Source organism: Tachysurus vachellii, chromosome 26 (genome assembly GCF_030014155.1).
Source record: "Tachysurus vachellii isolate PV-2020 chromosome 26, HZAU_Pvac_v1, whole genome shotgun sequence".
Lineage (NCBI taxonomy): Eukaryota > Metazoa > Chordata > Actinopteri > Siluriformes > Bagridae > Tachysurus > Tachysurus vachellii.
In genome coordinates, this window is record NC_083485.1 from 5359295 (window position 1) to 5379572 (window position 20278).

The 20278-nt window shown below is 40.1% G+C and overlaps 2 protein-coding genes across 3 annotated transcripts in view; one reads left to right on the forward strand and one right to left on the reverse strand.

The window, feature by feature from the left end:
• The window catches only part of LOC132841243 (LHFPL tetraspan subfamily member 7 protein), a 115354-nt gene extending 100115 nt beyond the window's left edge, over nucleotides 1-15239 (forward strand). The window contains exon 3 of the mRNA XM_060863512.1: nucleotides 12298-15239. Within this exon, the coding sequence (XP_060719495.1) occupies nucleotides 12298-12524 (227 nt within the window). The 3' untranslated portion in view covers nucleotides 12525-15239. The remainder of the gene's footprint in view (nucleotides 1-12297) is intronic.
• On the reverse strand, nucleotides 1851-20096 carry LOC132841242 (spermatogenesis-associated protein 22). 2 transcript variants are annotated; one of them, XM_060863511.1, is made up of 9 exons: nucleotides 19970-20096; nucleotides 19652-19736; nucleotides 17533-17670; nucleotides 17251-17416; nucleotides 16838-17168; nucleotides 16185-16308; nucleotides 15985-16082; nucleotides 15393-15623; nucleotides 1851-1916 (listed from the first exon to the last, which is right to left on the reverse strand). In XM_060863511.1, the coding sequence occupies exons 2-8, from the start codon at nucleotides 19686-19688 to the stop codon at nucleotides 15432-15434; spliced, it is 1086 nt and encodes a 361-aa protein (XP_060719494.1). In that variant the 5' UTR covers nucleotides 19689-19736; nucleotides 19970-20096; the 3' UTR covers nucleotides 1851-1916; nucleotides 15393-15431. The 2 variants fall into 2 exon arrangements, with proteins under 2 accessions (XP_060719494.1, XP_060719493.1); XM_060863510.1 differs by lacking the exons at nucleotides 1851-1916; nucleotides 19970-20096 and adding an exon at nucleotides 13788-13887 and having other exon boundaries at nucleotides 19652-19855.
• Between the last annotated feature and the right edge of the window lie 182 nt (nucleotides 20097-20278).

Below are 20278 nucleotides of genomic sequence, written 5' to 3' on the forward strand. Positions count from 1 at the left end.
AGAAAGACAAAGAGAAAATGAGAGTGAGACAGACTGAGCATGAGAGAGACACAGGGAGAGAGACAAAGAGAGAACGAGAGTGAGACAGACTGAGCGTAAAACAAAGGAAGAGAGAAACAAATAGAGTATGAGAGAGAGAGACTCAGAGACTGAGAGAGACACAGGAAGAGAGAGACAAAGAGAGAATGAGAGTGAGACAGACTGAGCATGAGAGAGACACAGGAAGAGAGAGACAAAGAGAGAACAAGAGTGAGACAGACTAAGCATGAGAGAGACACAGGAAGAGAGAGACAAAGAGAGAATGAGAGTGAGAAACAGAGACTGAGCATGAGAGAGACACAGGAAGAGAGAGACAAAGAGAGAATGAGAGTGAGAAACAGAGACTGAGCATGAGAGAGACACAGGGAGAGAGACAAAGAGAAAATGAGAGTGAGACAGACTGAGCATGAGAGAGACACAGGGAGAGAGACAAAGAGAGAACGAGAGCGTGAAACAAAGGAAGAGAGAAACAAATAGAGTATGAGAGAGAGAGACTCAGAGACTGAGAGAGAGACACAGGAAGAGAGAGACAAACGACAGCGATCGCATACAGATGCCGTGAATAGTGCTCTGCCGTCACGTGGGTTTAAATACTCTTTATTAGCGGTGAACGTCTTAACATATGATTATAATATTACAAACAGCCCGTTGTGTCACAGCTCAGCCGTCACACACCTTCTGCTCTGCTCACTGGGAAAACTTACTCAGCTCTGCTCTGTTAATAAAACTCTGTTAATATTATTTTATAATAAAATAATAAAACCCACTAGTTATTACAAAGTAATGATTGGGTAGGTGGGATCGTGTTTGCATATTAGTTTGCATATTCATGAGTTATGAGCAGCGGATATATGGACCATATCATATCAGATGAAGGAGTAGCTGCGTGAGATCTCTGCCATGCTCTTTGTCTTCTCTGCACCATATCACTCCAAAAAGTGCAACTTGTCTTAACTTTGTCGTGTCGCTGGATGCGTCTGCTGTCGCTCACATCACTGGAGGTCACCAGTTCTCTGATAATGATTGATCTCTGAGAGAGTCACAATACACACACTGGTGCCCTCTGAAAAACATACCAACATGTTCACTTACATCCACACACAGACGCGACTGATGTGGTACATCAAAGGCTGAAACTTTTTTCTTTTTTACTGTTTTCTGACAACACTGAGTGAGTAAAGCTGAAAGCGAAGGCGCACGCGCGCACACACACACACACACACACACGGTTTTGTCTATTCATGTCTGTGTCTACGGTGTCTTATGAACTTATTTTCTCAGGTGTTGTGTGTAGAGTTCAGGCAATAAGTGACCTGACATAAATAAGGAGCTATCCACCCGACCCAACACACACACACACACACACACACACACACACACACACACACACACACACACACACACACACACACACACACACACACACCCCATCAAGACTCATTCATACCATATGAACGCTTCATTTATTTCAAGGCCATTTCTTCTGCTACTGCTGGCCTTCATTACTGAAGCACTGCTGGAAGCTTGCAGAAATTCATTACTCCAGGCATCACACACAAACAAACACACACACACACGCATTCATGCAAACACACGTGTCCCACCTGCTTCGTGTATATATAGCAACACAGCAAGCAGATATAGAATATATCATCACAGACTGTGACACATACACTGTTGGGTAAGCAGAGTGAGTTTAGATTAGGTGGAATAAACAAACATACACACACACACACACACACACACACACACAGACACACAGACACACAGACTTCCGGACTGATGAATGCTAGCTCAGTCCTGGTTACCGTGCTCAGGTGTGACTACTCTGTCTTGCTGACAGAGACTATATCCTCTTGAGATTAGCCAATAGGGAGCTGGAAAAAACACACACACACACACACACACACACACACACATACACACACACACACACACTTAAAACAAGTGTTTATCATATGGCTTTATGACTGGTGATGCAAATGAATTCCCTCACAGTGCTGTTACTTGTGCAACACACACACACACACAAAACCACACACAAACACACACACTAGGCTCTTCGTTATAAAGTCGATGTTCTGTTAACAGGTCCACGCTCCATACAGTAAACTGCTGAGACAGCTGTTATGCCGACTTAACCTCAAGCTCGGTGCAACACCGGCAGCATTCCCCTTGTTTAGATTATTACTCTACCAAGGACGAGCGCTTCCTTTGACATCTAAATGAATTAGCGGCATTAGAACATGAACGGCCACGTGGAAATGCACGCAATTAAGGTGATCGATTGCCGGTGACACGGAGATTAATGCGGGGTGCTCGAGTGAACCCTAAAGCCGGTTAACAGTAGTACGTCTTCTGTCATATTCGCATAAGCGTGCGATCATTTAACCCGAGCTAATGCATACAAATAGTTTATTGAAGCTCTATAAATCATGCCTTAAAGCTACTTTTACGCATTCGCTTGCTTCAGAAAACTCTTGCGAGCTTTTGTGCGCGCATCACTAGACTTTTTTTTAATCCGACACCCGCAAGCACAATGCTATTTTTCTTTTCTCTTTCTTTCTGCTTGCCTACACAGGGGATTTGTGTGTTTGCGTATATATGTCAGGTGTAAACGGATTAGTAAAAAAAAAAAAAAAAAAAAAAACCCCACTTCTGGTTGCTGATATCCCGTGTTTGGACCATCCTGCCCGGTGCGTTGTACTATGCTATAACTCAATATAACTACACTTCAATTCTGCATGTATAATAACACAAACGCTATTATTTATTTGTCTATCACTAATACGATTCATTCCAACTCTACACAAAGACACCCTGCCGCCTTCTACGTTTCAAGCAATATTTCGGTTCTATTTCTGTTAGCACGTTCGCCTCACACCTCCAGGGTTGGGGGTTCGATTCCCGCCTCCGCCTTGTGTGTGTGGAGTTTGCATGTTCTCCCCGTGCCTCGGGGGTTTCCTCCGGGTACTCCGGTTTCCTCCCCCGGTCCAAAGACATGCATGGTAGGTTGATTGGCATCTCTGGAAAATTGTGTGTGTGCCCTGCGATGGGTTGGCACTCCGTCCAGGGTGTATCCTACCTTGATGCCCAATGACGCCTGAGATAGGCACAGGCTCCCCGTGACCCGAGGTAGTTCGGATAAGCGGTAGAAAATGAATGAGTGAGTGAGAACATTACTGACAAATTCTTAAGATGTTTTTAATAGGAAAATTGTCCTCACTTTAATTCGTAGCATCCTCCACATCAGCTAACGTTTCAATCCAAGCTTTATACTTCTTCTCGCCTGAATAATGCTGCAGACTCGTTCTGTCCTCTATGCTGATTAAGTTGTAAAACGTTACTGCTGTTTCTACACGGTGTATAAGTGCTTCTCTGTTTTGATGACGCTGATGTGATACTACGGGAGCATGGCGGACAGTCTACGAGTCCGTTTCTGATTACAAACCCAATTGATGTCCATTTGGCAATGACGCTGAGCTTTTCACGGATCCTATCTAGACTAGAGCCAGACATTTATTGTGTGAATAAATAAAAAAGCACTTGTTTGTAGCACCGAGGCGGACTACATTCATTCGCTGTTATTGTTCAGAAGATTAATATCTATTTAACCATGAAATATAAGCAGAGTGCCTTTTAATCTGAACAGAGTATAAATGCCACGTAATATATGGACTGACCTGAATAGCACTGTGGGAACTCTGTGTGTGTGTGTGTGTGTGTGTGTGTGTGATATGGCTGATTAGCATGATGTGAAACCCATTAGTGGGGTGTGTTCCTAATTACGCTCTGTCTCACAGACATGTACATAGCTCTATAATTTCAGCTCATGGGTCGTTGGTGTCTCAGTCCACTCTGGAAACTGTTTGCATTTGCTCATTTCCTGTCAACATCCCGTGGCTAATGGCTATGAGACGTAATTAATTCACACACAGAATGTCAGGCCGCTTCTTCCTCTTACAGTACAAACTTACTCAGGGTGTGGAAGGCTGACATGGGCACACAGTGTCTGGGGAAAATAATCTAGAAATCAGAACAGCGCGTCAGTAGTTGGGACATAACGGCTTATTTATGAATTTGAACGCTCGAGGCCGAGCCTTGGTTTATGTTTACCAGCTGATGTTTATCGTATGTCACATGCAAGCTCATACTCACTTCTGGCTTGTCCATATGGTGGAAGAAACTATTTTATGTGTCAAAGAACTGTCAAAGAGAGAGAGAGAGTGTGTGTGTGTCAGAGAGAGCGAGCGAGAGAGAGAGAGAGAGAGAGAAAGAGAAAGAGAGAGAGAGAGAGAGCTGGTCAGCTTGCTGTCCTCTAAGGAAATAGAAAAATGGAAATACCTCCTCGGTCCCTGCCAATGAATAGCAATATGTGAGAAACAGCATAGCTTCAACTTCCATTAGACGGATGCAGCCTAGACAGTATCTCAGAGGAAAGGGTAAAAACAATAAGGGTACACATCTGTAAAGACTTATTTTCCTCCTACAGCCACATCGTTTCATTGTCGATGTTATATAAAGCCCACAAGGAGGCTAAAAAAAAAATTAGCAAAAATTGTAATCGCTGCCAAATTTGACCGGACGTACGATCGTCGGATGACAAGGAAGCCACAACTACACACACACCACACACACACACACACACATACACAGACAGAAAGATAAAGCTACAGTTAAACATGTGGGTTAGTCACAAAGTCAAACTGTGTCGTATCATTATGCAAGTCAAAAATGTAGATTTCTGTGAACATTACAGCTCTTGATTTCTACTAAATTCATTAAAGACCCCTCTTTTATAAACCTGACCATTTTAGCTGTGTTGTTGTTGTTGTTGTTGTTCAGGCCTCAAACAGCACATTTGCATATTCCCTCCAAGACACTTGTCATTTCAGCACACCAAGCATCTGTTCGCCAATCAAGTGGATAGGGAACGAGGGGCAAATGAACAGGAATAGAGAAAAACAGTGTGCTTAGCCGGCGACAAAGCCTCCGTTTTGATGTACGACTGCATGGGCGAGGCTGTAATTAAACAATATTTCTGGATGCCCCTCAGCATATGTCGTACGTCAACACGTTTCATCACTGACAAAAAAATGCTCTGCTGCCACAAAACAAACGAGGGCTCTGCCCACAAATAAAGATTTATTAGACTTTTATAGATATTGCATTATTTTATTTTCTCCATGTTGGCCTCTGTGCTGTGTATCTGGCAGCTTTTGTATCTCGTTGCATTAATGTTGCCAGGAACTGCTCTTTTGGTCAGTTTGATCGATTTTGCTTGTTGTAAAGTTTGCTGACGTGTAGTATGTTGTATGAATGTACACGTATTGGACACATCCAGAGCTGTTAAAGGGACTGACAGTGAGAGAAGTGCCATAGACAGAGCTTCCGTCAACTTACCAAGGCAACGCGAGCTACGACTAAACACAAGGAACACAAGAAACAAAGCAACACGATCAATTTTAAGTAGAGTTTTGACTTGGTTTTTAAGCCTGGTCATACACTGTACAGCTGCTTAGAAACATATCTGAGCCCTGAGTCAATGAATAAAGGAACTGGTGAAAGTACCACACGTGCACATCCACCATTCAGAGATTGGCCTGAAAAACTGGTGATGGCTTAAGGACAACAAAGTGAAAGGATTGGAGTCATTACAAAGCCGTGAATTGGTATTCATATTCTGTATTCTTAACTTTTTTTGCTGGCATTTCAAGTGTGTGTGTGTGTGTGTGTGTGTGTGTGTGTATGTAAAGCAGATCTGCAGGTTTCAGAGGAGGCATGTGGGTCACATGAGATAAGCGACACAACATTTGTCCTCCTATTCAAATGGCTGCTTCTTCACTCTAGACCACTCCCTTGAGTTCCCTCTCATCTAGGTGTGTGTGTGTGTGTGTGTGTGTGTGTATGTGTGTGTACGTGTGTGAGTGTGTTAGCATGCAGGCCAGCATGCGTGCCTCCCTGAGAATTATGAGTAACGTCTAAAGGACATCAGAGACTGTAATCACCCAGACAGCGATCTCTGACTGATTTGGGCATGTTATAACAAGCCAGTCAGGTATCATCACTGTCTCTGCCTTTCTTCCCAATCCGTTGTCTCTGTCCAATGCTAACATATATTGGGTTTTAATCCAATTTCAGCAGAGTCGCAAGGTATATAATCTTAACCAACGGAGATGTAGCACAGAAGAACTGAGCTAATGAAGTCATTATCTGGAGAGAAACATTCTTGGACTTGATCAGCTGCAGTCTAATCAACTCCAACTTCATTAGGGAATAGTTAGCCTGACTGCCAATGGTTCCTCGACAGATCTCTAAATCAGGTCGTCGTGCAACTACCCTGGGAAACGTGGGTAATGTAGTTTTGCAAACAACTCACAGCTGGTTACAAGCTGGTTCGAGCTGGCCAAATACAGTCTGATTAGGAGAATCCCTGTTACTGTGCCATCTCTGAATGACCGAGACACACACACACGCAGCCAGACACCCACATATAAAGCCGCTAGTTGTTTACCGTACAAGCCCTCATAATCAGGCTGGGAATTCCACCTGAACTCTTGCCAAGTGTGTTTGTACACGAATTTAGCATGTGCTTGTTAAGATGGCGATAAGCGGCGTGCTTCACTTTCATGCTTCGACGCCACGTCATTACACACTTCACGCACACTGCAGCAGTAGAATATCAGCTTCCCAATAGCTGCTCTTCACACCTCAGGGAAAGTTATAGAATTACTCTCTAGGTCTGTCCCTGCAGTTCTGTTCAGGTTTCCCAGGCATGAAATCTACATAGGAAGCATTTCAATAGCTTATATTAAACACTAATACTCATACTAAAGAACAATGTTTTATTTGAATGTATATCATATCATATGATACATAACAGAATCCCACGTGATAATAGTCATTCCCGATAAAGAATTCCGCCTTCCTGTTAGCAAAACTAAACTCTGATGTGTATTTCACTATTGAATAGAACATGCTGCATGTTTACATGTTGAATTTTATAAATTCATTAACAATCTGCTTAGTATGTGCTCCATATGTTAGCTAAATAAAATAGCAGGCTGTTGTTTTATCATTTTTAAATGGTGCTAAACAGCTTTTTTTTGTTGGCAAAAATTCTTAATTAAATTATATGAAATTAAAACCTTTCCGGAAAGGAAAGAAGTCCTTGGGTAAGTTGTTACTTTAGAAAGAATTATGTAATATAAACCTGTGATTTCAATTAAAGCTGTAAGGGCTGCTGGTATAGAAAATAATCAACACCTTTTAACCAATCAGATTTGAGAATTCAATGTTGTTATGGTATTGACGTAACCACAGATGGTTATACGCACGCTAGTGTTGATGAAGATATAAATAGAATCTACTTATATGAAAAAGAGAAGGAAAAAAAAAAAGTCTTCCAAGCCATTGAATACTCGCACTGCCACATCAGTGTTTGTTAAAGAATTTTAGATTAAGTTGTAGGAAGATACTAAAACACTCAAACGGGGTTATCGGGTTATCGAACCAATAACTAATATAAACAGCGTTGAAAACTTTATTAAGTCTGGGGAAGTATGAAAAGTCAGTGCTTTGGTGAGATCTGAGGCTCCAACAGAAGCTGTAGCGGAAGGGGCAGACGGGTTCCTGCCTGCTAATTAAACCTCATTACCCTCTTGCTCGCTAAGCCTGTGAAATATTTAATCAGACAACCGTGCTAGAGATGCAAAACTCGACGAGAGTGCAAGGACAAGCTGTTAGACTACTGTTTGTCCTCTGGAATATTGATTTGTATGGTACGTGTGAGTGTGATGAGTGATTTCTTAACCTGTGACTCATAACGCATGGCTGAAGTGTTTATATAGCAGCAGCAATACTTTAAAAGGTTGAGGATTGTGGGTTAAAAAACAGTAATGAAATCCAAGCTTTAATGCTTAGAAAAATATCCAACAAATGTCCAGTATTTTTCTATCCAAAAACATGTACACTCATGTCTCGTTCTTGTCATCACTGTGTCATCTAGCCTACTGTTACCGTGTTCCTCCCATTGCTACAGCTGGGCAATAAGCATCTGAAACGCCCCCTCTTAGCCATATGTACTGCTCCAAGTACCACCATGCATGACGGAACGAAGAGCTTGGAGGTGTCGTGTAATAGCGAGCTATCCGTGTGCTTTACTGCCTTGCGGCTATTGTGGGTACAACCCTTTATATGTACTGTAATCGCATTTTAACTGCATTTCCATAAGCAATACGCCATTCTGTTAGTACTCTACCTCCACTCAAGTGTCTTTTTTAGTGCTGTTGATGTCTCATAGGAAATAAATTCCCCGTATGTCCGTAGTACTGTTTCTACCATCTTTTAGGGATTATTTTCCTTCCATCAGTATTCTACAGCATAAATCTGTGGGAAGCGGAGCAGAAATAACCATCAAACCTGTGGATCGGTTTGGAAAGTTGCAGTTAACAAAATGGAGACATCAGACTTAATGGAATTTGTCTCCAAAGTAAACAGTCGAACTGAAACACAAACAGCCACTTGACAACACAGCATGACTGACTAACAAAAAAATGCAGTGTTTACTGCTCTTTCTTAATGCACTAAACAAACACTGTCCTATTTTATTTTCGTTTCTATTATTTCGTTGTGACTGAAATCTCGTAAGGCTAAACGATGGCTTAATGAAACGCAATAGGAAACTGATCGGTTTGAACTCGCTGGAAGATTGATCATCGCCTGGTTAAACCGTAATGAGCTGTGTCACACAGGAAGGTCTGCGACGTTATTACACCATCCAGTGAATCCCATCATCGTATCGTTTGTGCCTCGTCACAAACTGCCACCGTAGGCTTATGCATGTTCGATTAACCAACCCTCCCATGCAAGAAATGAGCTTTTGCTGCTCAGTATTAAAGTGTTTAGTGACAGAAGTCACATGAAACTTAACATAGAATTTAACGCAAACAATCTCTCTGAAAAATCACGTTTACAACTAAACCACTTTGTAAGGGCAATTGTTTGCACCAGGGTCAAGGATCTTATTCGTCCATTCACATACCGAGTCAGGTTTTTATTATGTCTTCGGCAACTCCGCCTCCTGACTAGAACTCGTGTATCGACTACACCACTCGAGAAGCAGGTGGCGGCAAAAGGAAAGGTGGATATAAGTGGAGCAGATTTGGAACATAGTCAACTTCGGCTGGAAGCCTAGTGTATTTTGTTAGGCAATCTTGATATTTCTGGTCAATTTCCTTTCAATTACAGGGTTATACGCAGTATCTAGTGGGTATGCTTAACAGCTGGCTCCTTAACAAAGTTAGCAAGGTGACATGAGTAATGAAAATTCACAAAAATGGATTTTTTTTTTTTCCACTTTCGTGGAACCGCAACAGCTGTAAGTAAAAATTATTATATAATATTGAAGCTGCGGGGGGGGGCACGGTGGCTTAGTGGTTAGCACGTTTGCCTCACACCTCCAGGGTCGGGGTTCGATTCCCGCCTCCACCTTGTGTGTGTGGAGTTTGCATGTTCTCCTCGTGCCTCGGGGGTTTCCTCCGGGTACTCCGGTTTCCTCCTCCGGTCCAAAGACATGCATGGTAGGTTGATTGGCATCTCTGGAAAAATTGTCCCTAGTGTGTGAGTGCGCGAGTGAATGAGAGTGTGTGTGTGCCCTGCGATGGGCTGGCACTCCGTCCAGGGTGTATCCTGCCTTGATGCCCAATGACGCCCGAGATAGGCACAGGCTCCCCGTGACCCGAGGTAGTTCGGATAAGCGGTAGAAGATGAATGAATGAATGAATTGAAGCTGCGGCTCATTTCCAACTAGGCCAGACCGTAGATTCATATTATTGCCAGTTTTTGTCACCCTCGATAGATAGCATGTCTACCAAATCCTACCTATCTGACTCTAAATCTAATATTTGCCAAATTAGCTTTCTTTCCATCCAGAAATACTCTACTTTTAAGGTTGAATAGAATTGATTTGGACTACTTTAAGCTCTAAGACTGTAAGCCACTCGGTGCTGTTCCAAAGGCAGTCATGATTAAGTGGAGTATTACTGCTGCACAGTGGGACTCTTCTGCAAACCGGTCTCTGGACATGTTGGATAAAATGAAGAACTTGAGTCACAAAGCTGTATGCCATGTTTGAGATTGTTCACAGACACAGACATACACTTGCGCTGTGTGCACTTCTTTATCTGATCCAGACTACTTGAACTTCTGAAAACTGGACTGAACTTCTGAAATTTTTGAGCTGAATCCCTTACACTCATATATTTAGCTAAACAGTCTACATTAATTCCCTCAGCACATCCCTGAAGTTCTGAAAAGACTTTGCTGGTATGCAGCCAAACCTAGTTCCTGAATATAGGCGGTCTTGTTTGGGGAGAAAGGCGCATAAAGAAGTCTTTTGCTTTTGCTAAACAACAGCTTGATAGGAAAGCCTATTAGCAGGCAGTCTTTGAACTACCAGACCCCTACTGATAAACACTGGGCCATCTGCAGAGAGCTGAACTCTGGGTCTTTCTATTATAAGAGAGGGACGAGGCCAGATTTAAACCTTATTATATAAAGTTAATTAACCTTAGTCATGAATGCACTCTGGACCATGCTCGCATGTGCATTTTTTGCATACAAATAATGCAGTTTCGTGCATCACCGACCTTGGACTTGGAACAGTACATAAATATTATGTAGTTGCTTTACACCAAGGTACAGAACAATTTATATGTTGTTCGGTTTTTTTCCCTGTGGACCATGAAAATTGACCGTTCAAGTGACAATTATTTGAAAATATAACATTTTCGTACAACTGTCTTCATGCAGTAATACAATTCCAAGTGCAGAATTCAAAGACACTTCACAAATGTATTCAATATAATACCTCAAGATAATTCACTGACAAAGTCATTTGTCTCTATATTTCTACAGTTCATGGCTGTAACTGGATCTAGTCTGTGGCTTTGTGCACAATAGGCAAGTCTGCTTAAGAGCCTTCTGACGTGTGACAGACAGCGAGAGGCTTCTGAACTTTAACATAACCATCAATGACAAAGCAAACTTGGCCAAAAAACTGACCACCTATTGGCTGCCTTGTAATGGATTACACCTCCTTGTGAAATGTTTACCTTCCTTTGTTAAACATTTCTGCTTTCTAACCATCGGCTATGAAATCTGATTTTGTCCTTCAGCTTGCAGATGTGTTTTTTGTGGTGGTCTGCTGGATATTTTCCCCAGTGTAACTGGACAGGAGCCATGTATATTATTGAGGGAGGTGTATTACTCTGTGACCGCAAACTGTTGACTCAAATTACGTTCAATGTGTTAAAGTGCAGGTACTCTACTGCCACCAAGGGGATGCAGTGTGCTACTAAACTGAGACAAGAAATTGGATAGGTTCTTACATTTTCCTTTTTGACCTGACCAGATGTCATATCCACTGTAGTTAAGCAGTGGCACACAGGTCTCTCACTAAATTAAGGCGTTAAAGCAACACGGTAGTGTTCCACCTCCAAAAACTCATACACACTTAATATCATTACGAAGTGATCATGTTTATATAATTTATAGTATATTTCCCAATTTCCTAGCTTTCAAAAAGGTTGTTTGTAGACTGTTTGATCTGACATATTCTCCACGTCAGACAACATGATGAAGATTCTCTGATCATGGTTTTCTCTCCATTAGTATGTTTCATTTCTTTCCCATTTAGCTGACCCATGCTTTATGCCATCGTCCTGTTTGTGGCTTTGGAATGAGTGTCATGGCAGTGCTCACAATGAGATGTGAATAAAAAGTTTGTGATAATGCCACTACTGAGAACATCCTATTATGTGTTCTATGACCAAAGAATTCTTTTAAAGAAAACATGCACTGAAATATACTGCACAGTTCAAAAATCAGCTTCTATCAGATCGTTTGTAATTTTCCTTGAATAGACTGCAATTATTATATGAAACCAAAACTGGTTAACACAGATTTGGGTTGCTCTTGCTTGGCAACACTGGCACATAAGAAAAAGCTGGGACAGGGCGCTGACAGCCGGGCAGTGAAGTAAAACATACAGCCGTCTGCAGACAGCATAAGAGGAGACACTGTCTATGTAAAATCTAACTGTATTAAGATGATAAATGTGAATGATGAAAAAGAAGTGAATTAATCTCACTGGTCGGATTAAGTTAAAATACAGCATCATTTTGTCTATTAAGACCAACTCTGAACTAACTACTCCCCCACCTCCCCTCCCCCCTCCCCTCTTCTCTCTCTCTACAGTGTTCATCATGGCATCCGGTTTGCTGGTTTATCCCTTTGGCCTAAACTCCAGTTTGGTCAAGTCCTTCTGTGGAAACTCAGATATCTACAATTCTGGTGACTGCCAGATGGGCTGGGGTTACATGCTGGCCATCGTGGGAGTCATGCTCACCCTCTTTTTACCCTTTTTTGCCAAGTACGCCCCAAAAGAGCAGCTCCTGCCCACTCCACTACCCACACTTTTATAAACCCCCTGCTATACTCATGGTATCTTTTCTGAGCTGTTAAGATCTGTATCGCCACATTCTTTTACATGGTCAGCAATGATAATGTTGCCTCTTTGGAATAAATGTGCCTGGAGGAGCCATTGTGTTCATTGTGTGATGTGCTACATTGTCTTCCTTCATCTGATAACCTACTTCCTTTCATCTGCATCCCTTGTGGTGAAAACTGTTTTCTGAAACTTTTTTTGGAAATGCAAAATTCCTGGCAAGTTGCTTTTTTCCTTGTATCACTACAAACTTAAGCTTTTAATGAAATTAAATGCAATTTAATGCATCAACACTGAAATCTTTGGAAAGGCATGACCAAAACAGCAGTCGAGACTATGCGAACGGTAAATCTAACATTCTAGTTCTACCTAATACACATCTGGATGCAAAGAATGCGAGAGGACACGGAGTACTTTTCTCCCACACATCAGGGATTATTCAGAACATCAAGAGGAAAGCAAGGAACTTAAAAATCTTTCATGCAACATCAAATAATATTCAACTAGCCAAGACAAATTACAAATCAGAGTAGGAAAATTCTGTTCTTGGATCCAATTGCTATAAATGTTTTCTTCTTCACAATGGATCAGACTTTTGAGGAAATAAAATGGATTTATGATCCTGATGAAAATATGAAAGGGTTTGGAAAATCTGCCATATATTTATCCAGTAACAACCAACACTGTGGCTAACAGGATAGAAGAACAGAACAACCTTTCCTTAAAAAAAAAAAATTACACAAACTGGTGGTTTTTTTTTATATATTTGCTTTAGAACCTCAATTTTGACAAGTCAGTGAAAGTCTAAACAACATTGAGAAAATAGTAAACGAGGCTCGTCACCATTTAATTAAAATAGCCAACAAACGCACTGTCACCACTGAAAACCTGTGTGTCTCTGTTTGCCCTCTCCTCCTATCAGTTTTAATAGGAGTATTAAAAGGCCAAGTTATCCTGTCTGTTTTGTGCTTGGACCTTTCACAAAATTGAATAGGATTGTACAAGATCAGGGGAAAGGCAAAGAAAAAAATGTAATTACAAAGATATACTCATGGAAATAAAATAAACGAAACAAAATAAATGCAACACTGTATTGGTTCTACAGAAAGAATGGTCTTACTGTAAGTCTTAAGGAGGTCCCTTGCATAAAGCAGTTAAAGTCATGAAAATAAAGATTAAGGACAAGAGGGTGATTAGTGTAAACAAGACTAGGGTAAACAAGACTACTGTGTCTTGGCTGTTAATACAAATTTAGCACGCTGGCAGGAAGGCATGCATCTGATTGATAAATCGGGACTCCATCTTCTGACCCTTTGACAACAGGAAGCACCTATGGGATGCTGTGAATCACAACGCTAATCAGATACTGATGCAGGAAAATCTCACTATTACTTTGGCTCTCTAAACTGAAGGTATAAACCAACCGAGACTCTGAAGTTATTAAAACGCTGCAGTCGGCTGTCTCAGTGGTCAAACTTACCATCTTCCTGTTATTGTAATGTCTTTATTACTGTTATTTAGGTAGTGAAGCTTGAGATCTCAGTCCCATCAGTGTTGCATTTCTTTTTTCGACACAAAGATACTCCTCTAAATAAAAACAAAAAGACAACAAAACAAAACTTTTTCTGCCCTAACCAACGTGTGCCTTTTTTTTTTAAAACATGACTAAGAAGACTTCAATACCTTTGATCAGGTTACTTCTGCTGAAACTGTAGTTTTGTAAATGCTTCCTAGTTGTTGTTTTTTTTTCCTACCCGTGTTGTGCATTTGTTTCAGTTGTAAGTTGTCTAGACAGTAACTCTAACATATTCACACGAAGCTGTACAAATAGATTTCCAAGGGGATAAAAAAGGACAAAATGAGCATATAAATGGAAAAACGAATGGGAACGAATGAGGGATTAAAAGATAACAGCACTACTGTCATTTTATGTCAAGAGTTATTAGTCAGTGAACTATTACTCTCATTGAATTATTTAATTGACAAAAACAAGACCACAATAAGCAATACAGCACAAAATTGCTGAGATGCTCAACAACCTGAACTTTGCATTTCTTCTTGGTACCTTTTTGTGTAATGTGTTTTCAGAATTGCTAAATGAATATATTCAGGTTTCAGCTAAGACTTTCTACTTTCCTTTTATTAACGTGGATAAGCATGCAATCGCATTCTGGCTCCAAAAAAGCTGAACAAATTCCCAAACTGTGAGCAAGTGTATACTTTAAAAGTTGGGTATTCTTTAAATAGCAGAACATGTAATAAGCATCAATAAGGATAAAGAGATGTATATGCTCTTGCATACGTTCCCAAAAACGCACTCAGATGACGCTGTTAATGTAATAATCTTCAGTAAAGTGATACCTTTCATCTGTAATTATGTGTGTGAGGTCTGAACTCTGATTCTGTAAATCAGTTGTATTTTAGTTTTCCATTGTGTGGTTTTGGCTGTAAATAATTATGTACGATGGTTGTTCAATGCTAAAAAAAAATAAAAAATAATAATAAAAAAAAAGGTTGAAAAAATTAAAAAAAGATCAAAGGTTGATCCCCTTTTGGAAGATCTATTTTGAGATATTACCTCATAATTGTGTTTGTTTATCTCCAGACCCTTAACAAGACTTGCTGTTGTGTGTATTTCTCTTTGTAATAAAATGTTTCATTAATAAAGAAAATGCCTTTTTTGTGTTCTGAACTGACTGAGTAATAAACTAATAGCAGAAGAAATTAAAAATGCACAGAAATTGGAAAAAAGACACTGCTGAAATGGTCAAAATTGATTTATCACCATAGTTTTGTACATTTATATATCATCTCTGAACTAAACTTAAGTGAAATTGAAACACACCTTTGAAACTATAAAACCTTCCTGCTCTGTCCATTCACATCACATTTCAGAAAGTGCCTGGACCTCATTTCTCATCTCTGTGTCTGATGCCTTCACAACCTCTTGAGCATTTCTATGCTCTGACAGGGAGGCGGCCCGCACTGACACGCAGGTGAAAACATTTTTCTGTCTGTCGTAATTCCCCACACAGCGATGCACCTGACCCCGGATCAGCCTCGGCAGCACCTGATCCTTTAAATAATAAAGCAAAGAAAAAAATACATGTATATGTATGTGTGTGTATATATATTTATACACCTCAGAAGTACCTCAGAAGTGTTGTTGTAATATCTGTTTTAATATCAACAAGAGGAAAAAAAAAATCTTAAAAGCGTCCTTAAAAAAGCGCAGGCACAATCAAGGAAAGCAGAATTGAAGCCATTCATGTGATCATGTAAATAATAACAGTGGCTCCTGAACCGGTCCTCAGACTCTCATCATTATGCATCTGATTTCTATTCTTTTACAGCATGATGAAATCATATAGATGCCTGTAGTAAAGTGAATGTAGGTGTTCTGTTGGCTTTAACGTAAATTTAAAAAGTCTACTCACGTTTTCATAGTACACACATGGCACTGTGTCTTTTCCATCCCTCATTAGGAAGTTCTTTGCACCAAATTTTCCGATTGTGACTGCTGAATCGAGAGTGGCTGGAACAAAATTGGCAAAATGATAAGAACATTATAAATTAAAAAACATTTTGCCATGTTGAGTTGCCAGATTGACAGGTGAGAATATGGTGAACTACTTACCAAAAATCTCAAACATCATAGGAACTTTGTCCTTGAACTGGCTCCAGTATTTCATTCCCTCTATAACGGCAGTGATGATTCGCAGTGATTTCTTGGGTGGTGCTTTTTCCTCGAACACAGAATTCTATAAATGGTAAAAATATAACAGAAATGCTTGAAACATCTTGCAATAGATATTTTACAAGGAATGTAGATTTTTTTTTTGCAACACAATGAAAGCAACATTAGGAAAAACAGTACTAGTATATCTGGCATGGCTGCTACTTACTAATTAGTAATCAACTAATCACCTGAATCAATTTCCTAATTCCAGGCAATGAAAACCCCAAAGCTTTTGTAGTTGATTCCAGACATCAAAAAAATATTCACTTTGTGCAAAAAAATTATGTCAAAACAAATTGAGCATTGAGTGTCGCAATTAGTGAGTCAGCCAGTAGATCATAATCAGTGAAGAAATAAATGTTTAGATTGCCTTAAATGGCTTAATTGATATTGTTTTCAGATTTATGTTAACTGTATGATATAAATAGCAAGCAAATAATGGTTTATCAGATTTCTTGCACTTACTAGTTAAATTTCTTCACTTTTATTTTTAAATCAGCTTGGCTAACATCATGTTACTCAGTGTTAATCTTGTTTTGTTTAGTAATTACCTGCTGCTGTATACTGTGCTTGCTTCCTAAAGTACCAAATGTGTCCTCGACCCATGTTCCCCCTCTAAGCCCGCCAGATTTTATCTTCCACTGGGAACTCTGACTCTGAGCTGCAGGTCTCTGACTGCATGCTCTGAGATCTGAAGGTGTGAAGGGACCTCTGGATGGATTGATGTTTCGGCTAAATGACTGCTGCTGCATGGGTTGCTTGGCAGTCAAAGTTTTATTCTGAATTTGAGGACTCCCACTGATAAATCCACTCTGATGGAAGCCTGGGGCTATTGCCGTGGAATCCTGCCTGCCTGGAGTTCTCTGTGGCCCTCTCTGGGACCTGGAAGTATATAAAAACTTGTAAAACTTACACAGTCCAACTTAATACATCATTAACCAACAGAAAAAATCAGTTGATATACCAAGCATAAGTGTTTTTCTCTGGGTGAGGTATAGGTGTGTATCCTCTTCCTGTTGGACCAGGTGAAGCAGTGGGCCACACTTTGCTTTGTTGTGGTGGTGGGGTGGCTTTCTGGTTCCAAGGAGTCAGAGGTGCTCTGTCTGTTGATGGCTGACTGTTCCCAGTGTCTGATAAAACAGCATGATGTTGTAAATGATCATACTTTTCTTTGAAAATGATTTATTAAATACACAGACAATAAAGTTTTTGATCAGTGACAGTGTTCAGTGGTGCACAAACATACTAGATGGACGGATGGCTGAAGGGAAGCTCAGCATGTCTCTGTTCTCGTATCTGGAAAACACTTCACTCTCAGAGGGATTGGACGTCAGTGGCAATCTGCTCCGCTTCTTTTGGTTAAACAGTGGAACAGACAGACAGCCTGTACAAAAAAGTGTGTAATGTGAAAGCTGTCAATGTAATTTTAATGCTGCTGGGAAGATAAAGGGAAATGAATCATCTTGCAAAGTGCAACCTCTAAAAACCAAATCTGTGGGTGGACATACAACTGGATTTTTTTTTACCATCTGCTGTGTTCATGAGTAAAGACTGACTGTACTCTTGTTTTTAGCTTTGTATACAAAAGATAGCCACCAAGTGTTTCCAATAGTCTTTACCTTAGTAAACAATTTTGGCAGTACAGGATGACACTGTGTCCCCAACCAAAAAACAAACTAACGTCTCGATTTGCAAACTATTCTAGATCGCTTTTGAGTTTTCCTATTACAGATAGTTTGTGAATTTTAAAACCTCTCCTTCTAACATGTTTGTTTAAGTACATCTGGATTTTCTAGATAATCTGTAATTTTGAATGTATTATGAGGGTTTTTCAAATTGACATGCAGATCATGAGAACCATCACATTAAACAAAAAGTTTTAAAGAGAATAACAGCTTGTTGGTCTGGTTAACCTGGTGGTCTGGTGTGCACTGAACACACTGAACATAAGAAACTGACTTGGAAACCAGATGAACAAGAACTTATTGGCTCTGATGTGCCATCTAGTGGATGCCAGATGTACGAATATGGACACTTGAGTATGTAAAACTCAGGACACAGCTGGAAGCAAAGCTGTGTGTATTGTGAAATTAAAGTACATTTGCACTGTATATTTAATATATCATGTCATGGGTAATTGTAATATTTATGACTCAAGCTCACTTTCTTGTTTAAGCCATCAAATATGAGGGACACATGTGAGTGAATCTGTACAAATCCACTAAGAATAACTTTTAGCTTGTTTAGTCTTAATTCTTTTTCTATACTTACTCAGATGTGTTGCTTATGTTTTTGACTGCAGTAAAAGACTTTAAAATTCATATCTTTCTTGCTAGGTCTATAAGTGGTGAAGGTTTGGTGAATTTGGATTAATAAATACCCAATCGTTAAAAATACAAGACAACAAATGTATAAGCTGTTATTCTGGACATTTTGGACAAAGATTAGTTGTTTAGAAATTTGATGCAGCCTATTCAGGAACCGGAATAACACAGGTCAGATATGAAGTTCAGTGGTCAAATACTTCTGTACATAAGTGTTTATGGCATTCATTTATTCCTCTTCATCTTTTGGATAGAAAACAATCTTTAAAAAATACTGCACGAATGTGCAAAAAAAAAAAAGATTATGGGAGAAGGTAGGATTGCGCAACAGTGTATATGGGCATCTGTAAGCTTCTGAATGTGAAAGAGTGTGTAAATAGGGCTTTCCTCCAAGTGTGATACACTACTCTGTGATGCATCAGACGTGAGTGGCTTCCTTCAAGTATCTCGAGGAAGCATGTGTTGGGTAGTTGTTATATAGGGGAAAGCTGGCAGGTAGGAAGGATTGGTCAGGACTTTCTGTGGAAGCTGGACTGGTCAGGACTGTCTGTAGAACCGTGCAGCATTGGTCAGAATTCCCTCATATGTGGACAGGAACAAAATTTAAAAACAGCCCACCCTAACACACCTAAACCTCCAGTGATCAGTTAAAAATCATGTGTACACAAAGAAGCACCGATTCCTTTGGATGTTGGTGGTCCATTACACATTTGCAACCAAAGCTCTTTGAAATGTCACTTTCATGTTGTAAGTGAAACTGGGGATCAAATTATCCCACCACATCTTGCAATGGCATGTCTAACACAATAATGTAAACAATCTGTGTGACGTTTTAAAATATACAGAGTATGAATTTATGGGCTTAAGTGATGTGCGCATGCGCTGGATAATCCCCTTGTATAACGTAAAAATGATGGAAACCAATGTTCCTACTTTTAATACGTGGACGTATCAAAACGGTTCATAATTTAAAACAGGTAGTATATGCAAAGCCATTAGATATCTAACTAATGGTGATATAAAATGAATCTTGTATCATACCTGCCGTTGGTCTTGGTTGATTTTCGTTTCGCCTCATAACAGTAATGTGTGTGGTATGAAATGAAATGAAATGCAATGCAATAACCTGTAACACAAACACCAAATCAATTCTTTGATATTTAACAATACAAAACATCAATGTTGATTATAAGCACGTAAACGAGACGCCAGATGACGTCAGCTAAGGTGCAAATTGGCTAGCTATGCTAGAGTTAGCTTAGCTAAACAGTATCATCCGGGAACCGTACATTTGCGCGGTCTGTTTGGGTTGATTAGAATACTACATGTAGAATGCTCTACAAATGAGCAATAACATACCGTATTTTCTTTAGGGATAATTGCCGTAGATACACGTCGAACCGTGAATAAACCGCGAAGAACCGTTTAAATGTTGTGTGGTAGCATCGGTGAGCTAGCCGCTTCGTCAGCGTGAAGAAAGTGCGCGAGGACAAGCGAATGCGCGGGAAACCAAGTATTCCTTTACCTCAGCACTAACATGGAGAAATTGTACTCCTGTCTACTTGTACAACTACTCGGTTTTGTGTAGTATGAGCCTAATCGACAAGGTTGCTACGTATTGTGAATTATTTAAACCTCAAATCCCAAGAAATGTATGTGAGAAAAAGA

Excerpts from the sequence above, each read along its gene's own strand:
- LOC132841242 (XM_060863510.1), bottom strand. The coding sequence starts at position 19,787 with ATGTTTTGTATTGTTAAATATCAAAGAATTGATTTGGTGTTTGTGTTA. Across the intron at positions 16,309-16,837 it reads AGCACAGTATACAGCAGCAG|AATTCTGTGTTCGAGGAAAA; the intron begins GTAATTACTAAA and ends TACCATTTATAG. Across the intron at positions 15,624-15,984 it reads CATGTGTGTACTATGAAAAC|GATCAGGTGCTGCCGAGGCT; the intron begins GTGAGTAGACTT and ends TATTATTTAAAG.